General features: G+C 43.4%; 1 protein-coding gene across 2 annotated transcripts; it reads right to left on the bottom strand.

Moving 5' to 3' along the window:
* Positions 1–4,263: 4,263 nt before the first annotated feature.
* Positions 4,264–10,893, bottom strand: LOC115161464 (syntaxin-binding protein 6). Of its 2 annotated transcripts, none has more exons than XM_029712519.1 (7): positions 10,721–10,893; positions 9,904–10,063; positions 8,684–8,814; positions 7,974–8,298; positions 7,584–7,682; positions 6,784–6,953; positions 4,264–6,263 (listed from the first exon to the last, which is right to left on the bottom strand). In XM_029712519.1, exons 2-7 carry the CDS (start codon positions 10,055–10,057, stop codon positions 6,240–6,242), a joined length of 903 nt encoding a protein of 300 aa, XP_029568379.1. In that variant the 5' UTR covers positions 10,058–10,063; positions 10,721–10,893; the 3' UTR covers positions 4,264–6,239. The 2 variants fall into 2 exon arrangements, with proteins under 2 accessions (XP_029568379.1, XP_029568333.1); XM_029712473.1 differs by having other exon boundaries at positions 6,784–6,956; positions 10,721–10,890.
* Positions 10,894–10,904: the final 11 nt, after the last annotated feature.

The raw sequence follows: 10,904 nt of genomic DNA, 5'->3' as shown, positions 1-10,904 counted from the left end.
TGCAGGGGTAATGGCTATATACAGGGAGTACCAGATCAATGAGCAGGGGTAATGGCTATATACAGGGAGTACCAGTACCAGATCAATGTGCAGGGGTAATAGCTATATACAGGGAGTACCAGTACCAGATCAATGTGCAGGGGTAATAGCTATATACAGGGAGTACCAGTACCAGATCAATGTGCAGGGGTAATAGCTATATACAGGGAGTACCAGATCAATGAGCAGGGGTAATAGCTATATACAGGGAGAACCAGTACCAGATCAATGTGCAGGGGTAATAGCTATATACAGGGAGTACCAGATCAATGTGCAGGGGTAATAGCTATATACAGTGAGTACCAGATCAATGAGCAGGGGTAATAGCTATATACAGGGAGTACCAGTACCAGATCAATGTGCAGGGGTAATAGCTATATACAGGGAGTACCAGTACCAGATCAATGTGCAGGGGTAATAGCTATATACAGGGAGTACCAGTACCAGATCAATGTGCAGGGGTAATGGCAATATACAGGGAGTACCAGTACCAGATCAATGTGCAGGGGTAATGGTTAAATACAGAGAGTACCAGATCAATGTGCAGGGGTAATAGCTATATACAGAGACTACCAGATCAATGTGCAGGGGTAATAGCTATATACAGGGAGTACCAGTACCAGATCAATGTGCAGGGGTAATGGTTAAATACAGAGAGTACCAGATCAATGTGCAGGGTTAAAAACTATATACAGGGAGTACCAGATCAATGTGCAGGGTTAAAAACTATATACAGGGAGTACCAGATCAATGTGCAGGGTTAAAAACTATATACAGGGAGTACCAGATCAATGTGCAGGGTTAAAAACTATATACAGGGAGTACCAGATCAATGTGTAGGGTTAAAAACTATATACAGGGAGTACCAGATCAATGTGCAGGGTTAAAAACTATATACAGGGAGTACCAGATCAATGTGCAGGGGTATGAGGTATTTGGAGGTAGACATGTACATGAAGGGTAAAGTGATTTGGGGACAGCCCTTGCTTATTCTCAATAGAGTTTCAAATGAATGCATTGTCAAGGTCAATTCTGTAACAACAAAGTGTGAGCACCAATCAAATCCCTTTCTCACAAGCCCTATGACTGTCAGACAACTTAAACCTTCAGAGCACGGGTCACCTGTTTAATCAAGACATCAACAACCGGCTAATCCCGAACATGGACATGAACCCTCCATGTCATCACTATATCACCTGTCCTCAATGTGACCCACCATCTATGACCTCTATGTGAAGAGGCATGTTTGTGACCGTGCATATATTCTGTCCTGGGTGTGTCTGACGGTCCTCGATACCAATGTAAAAGATGTAGACAGGGGAACTGTACTGCCGAGACGGGTTAGAGAACCCTAGACACATAGATAAAACACACACACACGTAAAATCTCTAACAAATTCCTATTTTTTTGTTCGTCTCTTCACACAAAGTTAATCTGGAGCATGTGAGGGGCCTCAGATAACTGTCTGGAAGAGCTCCCTCTGCCCCTCTGACCACTCTTTCTAGGTTAAGTTTCTCTGTTCTGATGTCACAGAGGATAAGATAAAAAATGTTTGGAGTAAATCAGAGAAGAAAATATATATATATATATAATAATTAAAAACGAACAATTAAACTATTGGAGTTTGTGACACAGAGATTGAATGTGTATTTTAGCATTCTGCCTACACAGCATTCTGTCTAGCCATTTTCACCTGTATACCATCATTGGAAAAGACTGATTGGAGCCCTATGTTTTGGATTGAGGGCATTGATGTGTGTGAGATTTGTCCCATTTCAACCAGAACATCAGAGAGAGCGCTATGGGCCTTTAGTCTGTAGCCAGATGGCCTTCATAGAAAGCAGGTGGATAATTCTCAGGTGCTGGGAATAAGTCTCAAATAAGGAAAATGTCTGTCTATACATTTCTGCTGATTCAAAAGCATTGCTCTACAATTCAAATTGTTAGTGAAGGAGCATTCGGGCTCCCGAGTGGAGCAGCGGTCTAATGCACTGCGTCTCAGTGCTAGAGGCGTCACTACAGACACCCTGGTTCGAATCCAGGCTGTAGCACAACCACCATGATTGGGAGTCCCATAGGGCGGTGCTCAATTGGCCCAGAGTCGTCCAGGTTTTAAATAAAAATAAATAATTGGGCTTCAAGAGACAATTCTGTTTACATTCTACTATTTGGAGGGGGGAAAGTCTAGGGCCAGTCTCGCCCTATTAACAGTCACCACTGCACAGCTGCGCCCCACAGTGGGACACTGGAGAACTACAGCCACTTACTCTGACAAACAAGAAAATCATGATTCATTTAATACAGCACATTTACAATTCAGTCATTTAGTAGGCACTCTTATCAGGAACAACTTACAGGAGCAATTAGAGTTAAGTGCCTTGCTCATGGGCACATATTTTTCACCTCGTTGTATTAGTGTAGCAGTCATAATAGTGATGACAATATCACCAAAAGCTTAAAATGCTCTCCCTGGTTGTTCATTAGGCACCAAAATAAATCAAATGGAGTTAAACCGGGAAAAAACACTTATTTTTGTTTTCTGTTGAAAAAGACTTTGCCACATTGTGTCCAAATGAATACATCCCCTGTGTCCCTGGCCACTAGTCATGACTCATGACACAGCGGTCTGAGTCAGAGTTAAGCCAGACTTAAACCAAGGGTCCTTGAGATGTTAACATCCAAGGAGGAGGCATGGTCAATATGGCATGGTCAATATGAGATCCATGCAAAGTCACTGCGTCTCCATGGCCACCAAGTCACGACCGGCCCTTCTTGCTGATACGTCTACTTTAGGCATCAGGAAATCTCTTCGTCGATACGACACAATACTGACACTTCCTGGTGTGACCATGAAGGTTAAATACATTGATTAGCCACAATGTGATACTGATGAGTAAATCATCAATTACATTATGGTACTAAAGGAGGAGCTATGTAGCTTATTTACATTTTGTAAATACAGGAAGTCAGGAGCCTTGGCTCCAGAACCACTCTTGGGTCTGAAGGTGATCTGTTTCGGTAGCGTGGCAGCTTGATGTACACCCCCTGGACAGGACGCTAGTCTATCGCAGGGACTATAAATATAGTACCACAAACAAACTCCAATCACACCACATACAATGACATGATCCACAATTTATATCACAGTCGTCTCTGACGGAGTGTCTGTTCTGCCCTGCGTGAGCACAGGCATTTATAAGAAAATAAACGTATCCCCATGCATTGTATCATAGCGAATTTGAGGGGTAGCCCCGACTGGGACTCAAACCAGGTCCAGACAGTCAACTCAACAACTGATACACCAAGAGGTCTGAACCTCTTGACGAGGTCTCTTGGTGTTGGCTTAAGGTCGCTACAGTATAGCTGCATCAATACTGTATTCTCCAGGGACCAGAGCTGTTTTCATCTGATCCACAGATGCTGACCAAGCTGCCTGGGTATACAATATAGCAAAATATAGACAGGTGCACGAATTCAATATTTTCCAATTGATTACGGAATAGTTTCACATTTCAGTCATTTAGCAGACACTCTTATCCAGAGCAACTTACAGGAGCAATTAGGGTTAAGTGCCTTGCTCAAGTGCACGTCGACAGATTTTTCACCTAGTCTGCTCAGGGATTCAAACCAGCAACCTCTCAAATACTGGCCCAATGCTCTTAACCGCCAGGCTACCTGCTTGTTAAATGGTTTGGACAGTGTTTTGACACAGAGTTATGACGGGATTGTGCAAATGTAACGCTCAGGGTGCCAAAATATTGACCCCAGCTCTTCCAAGCAAACATTTCCTTTTATTCAAGTCAGTGGTGAACATTCACAACAAACCCTCCTGACCACAAGAAATCTACATGATCTATAAGAACACACAGATATGTTGTATTATATGCAACATAACGACATGTTTAAAGAATACCACATCATCACAAATTACCTTAAGTAATAATGTCACTTGTGATGGCCAGTGGATCGGATTTCACTGCTGTTTGAGCACCCTCTAGTGTTCAGAAAAAAGGCAAAGAAAATTCAGGTACTGTACGTCTCTCAATCCAGGCTACTCAATCCAACCCCTGGTTGTATCTAACCTGATTCCACTTATCAGCCATGTAATTATTAGAATTGGGTGTGCTAGATTAGATTCAGTGAAAACCTACAGGATGGTAGCTCTCCAGGAAGTGTTGGAGAGCCCTGCAGTAGGCCTAACAAAATGAAAACACAGAACGTCAGACAGGTCCCATTTCATTTATTGGGTCAAAAAGTGTTAAGGTCATTGAAGTTCTCATTAAAAACAGTACAAATCTCATGTTAACATTGACACTAAACAGAGCTTCAAGAACTGTTCTAAGACTATGTTAAATAGTCAGCATTTCTAGGAATAATAACATCAGTTCATGGTTTCAACTCCATGATCAGAACAAAAAAAAAGGTAGTGTAGGCACTTTTCAACTTATCTAGATTCTAGCTGATCTATCATCATAACACCAACAGTAATATAGCAACAGAAAGCATGCAGTCAGGACAAGCGCCATCTTAGGATTTGTCTCCTTAGTTCAGTGCCACAATTAAGTCTCATTCAGATACGGGTAGTTGAAAGACAGATTAGGCTTCCCTCTGATAAAGCATATCAATTTATTTATTTGTGTTGTGTACAATAAAAACACTATTAGGCATCGAAAGAAATTCAACAACCACAGGCCTGCGCAGGAGCACTCAACTAAACCTTACAACAAGTCTTTCTGACCCTCATCACTAACCAACTCAGAAGTCTCTTCTCTACCGTCTCTACAGTGGCCTTCTGAACCCTCATCACATGAACCTCGTCCCCAGGCTCAATTGCTACCACATAGAGAGCTGGCTGTGTGGACGAGATTATGATCACACACGCAATCATTCACAGTCAACGTTCCATATCTTGCTTTACAACCTCACCTAGAAGAGCCCTGGTCTACATACACAAACCCACCCTTATACCGGCTGTACTCAAGTCTCTGACACGGAACCAGCAATTAAAGATTAAAAAGGCATGAGACATGTAATTATGATACATATGGTCCAAGAGACAAAAACACAAGACACATACGTGACAAGACAAGACAGGGGATCAATGACTCACACATGATTAGACAAAGACAATAGACAAGGATCAGATAGATTATCAACTTGAATTTGGAATAGAGATTAGTGACTAATCAATGGTTTGAATAGTGATTAATGACTAATCAATGGATGATGCAAGCAGGGATAGGGTAGTGGAGGAATTTAGCAGTGAAAAATAGTGGAAGCAAATTAAAGCAAAACAAATTATAGTGCAATATAGGAATCCATACAATAGTCAAATTTAGAAAGTGCCCAGAAATCAAGACTATACTTACTACAGCATCACAATGCAAAGAAAATAAAAAACATTTCACCAGGTGTTCCTCATACCCCTGCACCAGCTAGGACAAAACTAAGGCAATAACCTGAAATAGCCATACTTACACATTCAACTCCATTCAAACATTAAATGACTACGTAATTGGTAACCCCCCCCCCCCCCCCATGGGTAAAATGGGTTCTCCAGTATCAATCTAAATCAAACATTCACCAGCTGCTCTCTATGCGTGTGCCTGTTCACGGTCATAAATGATCAATTATTTATGTAACGAGCAAAACCACCATTGAAATATACTTCCATAGCGGAGAAGACACGTGAATTCTGAAAAGATTTTTTACTGAGAATTCATATGCCAATATTAAAACATGTGAAACCCCCAAAATGTAAAATCCTCGTTATCAGAGCACAGGCTACTGAAGCAGGGAAGACAAGTACACTCAAGCAGTGGGAGCGTTGTGACAACGTTGCCATCCAGTAAACCAGCTAGCTATGCCATGAAAAGACACCGTCATGTGATCCACAGGTCCCATTCTGGAGGTTAAAGGTCATTCTTAAACTCTGAGGTCCATAACTGGGCCGTCCTCCCCACTGCCCGTCTGTAAAGGTTTCCATGTCCTTTTGACATAGTCAGTCCCCTAAGAGCAAGTACCACAACCCTCCACTCCTCTCAGAACATAGGATTCTTCACAGAGGAATTGCAGCATCCACTGGGTTTCAACTAAACTATGCCTCAGTCCAACATTAGTATAGAAGTTATTATACATAGAATCAACAGGTGAATTAGGGCCACGGACTCCAGGAGCAGACCCACAGGAAGAGATGCCTCTAGTTTGAATACTTCAGAGCCAGCTAGAGGAGAAAGAAAGTCATCATTTTCACATTCTAGCTCATTTCCCCTGAAATAAAAAGGTATTTTCTCTTTGATGGGCCACTTTAAGGCATTCTAGGGCCTAATAGTTTTAGATGACCAATGTCATCCAATTACATAAACATTTAATGAGTTAATTACCTGCATGTTCTCATCAATGACAGTGTTACGCTGGTATACTTATAATGCCTCCTTTCCAAATGAAGAGTTTATTATGAGGATTGATTGACTCGCAATTACTGTAAAACCTAATGGTGTGGGGGGTGTTGGTAGCCCTCTGGTGCTCTCATTGGGTAGGTGTTCTAGACAAGGTCAACTACACAGCATAGTGTGGAATGATACACACTTCATAATACATGTTAAGTTGCTCATACGTCGCGAGCATGGCTGGACCAAACTCAGAGGCTGAAATCAAACTTTCGGCCAACTGCGGAGTCTGTGTGTGTGTTAGCGTGTGTGTGTTAGCATGTGGTATTGCCATTTAACAGTGCCACGTCTCACCTTGTGGGCAGTGTCTGCAAACTGCTGGGCTTTGTGCATCAGGTCTACTGTCTTGTCCTCGGCATGGCCCAGTCTCTCCCCACGCTCCTGCAGGGCCTGGCTTGCCCTCTTGACTACACTAGCCATACTGCCCCCTGGGGGGCGCTGCCCACTGGGACTTGCTCTGGGACCTGCTGCACAACAGAGAGACAGAGAGACAGAGAGACAAGCACTGGTTATGACCACACACACACACCAAAGACAGGATACCCAACAGGCATAACATTATGTTACAACATCCAAGAGCCAGAATCAACATGTCGATCTAGCCATCTTTGCTTTCTTTTATTCTAAACTACTGTTTGTCAAGAGAGAGGTAACAATCTGAAGGGGGGGGCTATATCATACCACCTGGACTGGTCAGCTTGGAAGAGAGACTGCCCTACATTTTCTGTTGGTCTGCATCTCTATGCCCTGCTACTGCCTGGCACCTCTCCCTGTGCCACACACACACACGTCAGTTGGTTCCATGAGGAGCCGCGTTTCTTCTCACTGTCTCCCTACCCCGCAGACTCAAGGCCAGCCTTTGTTTTTATTAGCAGGAGGTTTAGACACAAAGTCGCCACTCAGCTAGCCGCAAGCTCATAGAAGAGCCATTCTCTACTGTAGCGGAGAGAGGTGTTACAGAGGACAATTGACAAAACCATCCATCGCCTGAGAGAGGATTAGGAATCCATGAGAATATAAAGGATACAGCCATAGGCCTACCACTAAGGTTATGTCCTTATATTATTGAAGGTTATTTTGTTTTGTACCCTTACCTCCAGCCTGAGGACTGCTTTGTTTTGAAACCATCCCCTTCTTCATGCGGTTGAAGAAGACCTTGCAACGGTAGATGACCAGATTCACAGTGCAGGCATCTGTTACAATGACACCCAATGAGACTGCTAAAAGCTGTATCATGATCAATAGGGCAAATAGACAGTACAGAATCAAACAGGAAATTGGAGTCCATGCCATATCATGAGGATAAACCACTCCTACGTTCTCAGAATAATGCAAACTGATAGCTGGTCCAGATTTGCTCCCTAACACTTCCCCTAGGTCAAAGCACGTCGATCTGCAAACATGGAACGGTTAGGACCAAGGGGAAGGGAGTGAATTGGGACTGACTGTTGACAGACTGCGCTTCTCCTTTCACACCCCTTTACCTCCTGTGAGTTTGGACTGACAGTTGACAAATTCAGTCTGGCGGGGCCTGGGACCCACTGTGCTCTTCCGTCTAGCCTGGGCCCCTGGACCTCCTCTTTGGCCCCCTTGGGACCCTGGGCTAACCTGGGCCCCTGGGCTAGCTCTCTGGTCCTTCTGCTGGTCTCCAGCTGGGCTACCCAGGCCTCCAGGGACCCGCTCCTTGCCCTCCCAGTAAGTCTGACAGGCGTGGTACATGATCTGGATGAAGATGCACTTCTCTGCCGCTGAGCTGGCCACCCATTGGTCAAAGGCATTGTCGAACACCAGGTCAAACTCTGGGCAGTCCTGTGGGAGATACAGAAGGGTATACAGATGAGGGATACAATAGAGCGGTCATAAGACAGTAGAGGAGAATAGTGGACCAAACCAATCACCCAGAAACACATGGGTCAAAATCCTGGTGCTCCAATCCCAATTCAACCCTTTACCCATCAAGACCTGATTGGCTCTACTAGTCTAATTAGCCCCCAAACCTCACTTATTTTCACCCATTCTGCTTTGGGAAACTGAAAATGGCAGAGGGGGCTAAGGAGAGAGGAATGAAATGGATGGGTTTGGGATGCAGGGCTTCCAGAGAGTCTAGGCAGTACAGGCTTAGATCCACAGAGAGAAAAAAAGAAAATAAACAACACTACACAGAATATCACATCTATACTATTGATGACGTCACCTTGTTGGGGTCGATGCCATCGACCTGGCGGAGCTGCTCCACGCTCCACTGTGACCTCCTGGTGAAGGGGGCGGAGCCTCCAAACTGCTTCACCTTGGTGATGAGGAGCTGGGCTGGCCTCTTATTGGTCACTGAGGGGTCATGGATTAGAAATATGAAACCCAAGCACATGTCATATAACCCCAAAATATCAAAGTAAATCTGCACAATACTATAATGAAGACAGGATATAAAGAAGAGATTTAGGATTCACTTTCCACTACTAAACACGTGTTTAATTTTTTTACAAACATTGGACACACACACACACACACACACACAATCACAGATCAACAAACAGACCGCCAATGCCCATTCTTCTTCAGTGGATTCTCTTGTTCAAACGATATGAGGGGTTGTAATGAGGGGAGACTGGCAGTGCCAGCTGAGGACACTAGTCACTCTTCCGTCACTGGTGTAATTGGGACGGGGTGAAGAGTCCCTCGAGGGACACTGGGGCAGTGAATGCCCATGGCTCTGGGTGACTTCATCACAGTAACAATAGCTACTATGGATGGAGAGTGAGTGACACTGAACATCTAAATAATATGCAAGTGATCCTTCCTGCTCAATTATAGGATCCATGTCCTCTGACAACGTCAGACTCAGTGGTATTAGATAGCCAGCAGCACAATGTCCTGACTGCAACACAATGAATACCTCTGCATCCTTCCAGTCAGATAATTCCACCACGAGATGGTTAAACAATGCAGCCTTTTAATCCTGAACAAGAGAGTTTACAGTATACAGAAGATCAACAAGTCACAATGGTCCCAGCTGAGAGAAATATGTTACAGGAGCCTACCTGACAGACAGATGTATGTCATAGAGAAATATGTTACAGGAGCCTACCTGACAGACAGATGTATGTCATAGAGAAATATGTTACAGGAGCCTACCTGACAGACAGATGTATGTCATAGAGAAATATGTTACAGGAGCCTACCTGACAGACAGATGTATGTCATAGAGAAATATGTTACAGGAGCCTACCTGACAGACAGATGTATGTCATAGAGAAATATGTTACAGGAGCCTACCTGACAGACAGATGTATGTCATAGAGAAATATGTTACAGGAGCCTACCTGACAGACAGATGTATGTCATAGAGAAATATGTTACAGGAGCCTACCTGACAGACAGATGTATGTCATAGAGAAATATGTTACAGGAGCCTACCTGACAGACATATGTATGTCATATATTCTCCCTTGCCTCCAGTGGGCAGAAAGGGAACCTTTTTCCTTTTTCTCCTCTTAACCTCCACAGCCACTAGTATCCTCTCATCCCGGGGGGCAAACACTTCCCTGTTGATAACTGACTGGATATTCATAGTGATCTGGGAGCAGGATAGGCAATGGACAAAATAGACAGACAGATTGATGAGGGAAAATATTGAGGATTTTACTCTTGTGAGTCATATGCTTAGTATATTGTCTTTCAAATGAATGACATCTTATGCCAAAGGTTAGCTACAGATTGTTACACCAGATAATGTGATTTAACCAAAGATTTGTTTGTATTCAATTACTGGGAGTTACAGGGTGTTTAGTGTAGCGCAGAGATTTCTTCATGGAGCAAAACAAGAATTTATTTAAATAACAGAACATTTTCTAAATTCAAAAACGGACCACCTGCAACTGGCCACTTTACGAGACCAGTGTTTCCATAAATCAAGGACGAAGACAGTGTCGCCAAAGTGTTACACCACACAGTACCGATCCTGTAACTCCCAGTAATGGATACCAAAACTCTTTGGTTAAATCACATTATCTGGTGCAACAATCTGTATTGTAACTAGTGAAAGATAAACTTCACACCTGTTAGAGTGGGAGACGCATTAAACTGATTCAAATGATCGTGTCATGGGCCCTCTTTATTCGTTTAAATTTAATTACATTTACCATCATCAAAATCCCCAAATGGTTTATCGATTATTCTTTAGTAACCCTCGACATACAATTAAGAGAGAAGAAAGTTGTATAGTATACAATACCTTTTTAGTTGTTTTACTCCAGCAAGGTGCAGAAACAGCTAGGCTGATTACCGAACGACTCGACTGACTTGTATAAGTGTCAGGCTGCCCACTCTAATCAACCGCGACAAGGTTTACAATCCGAGTTAAATTTCTAGTCCAGAGCATTGCGGAGAAGGCGACTGTCTGGAGACCATCCCATTTC

This window comes from Salmo trutta, chromosome 1, assembly GCF_901001165.1.
Source record: "Salmo trutta chromosome 1, fSalTru1.1, whole genome shotgun sequence".
NCBI lineage: Eukaryota > Metazoa > Chordata > Actinopteri > Salmoniformes > Salmonidae > Salmo > Salmo trutta.
Note: the sequence above shows the minus strand (reverse complement) of the source record. Positions and strands in the feature narration are given on the sequence as shown.

Coding starts and splice junctions, on each gene's coding strand:
- LOC115161464 (XM_029712473.1), bottom strand. CDS start 10,057: ATGAATATCCAGTCAGTTATCAACAGGGAAGTGTTTGCCCCCCGGGAT. Junction 8,299..8,683: donor ATGGCATCGACCCCAACAAG/GTGACGTCATCA, acceptor TATCTCCCACAG/GACTGCCCAGAGTTTGACCT. Junction 6,957..7,583: donor AAGCAGTCCTCAGGCTGGAG/GTAAGGGTACAA, acceptor TCTGTTGTGCAG/CAGGTCCCAGAGCAAGTCCC.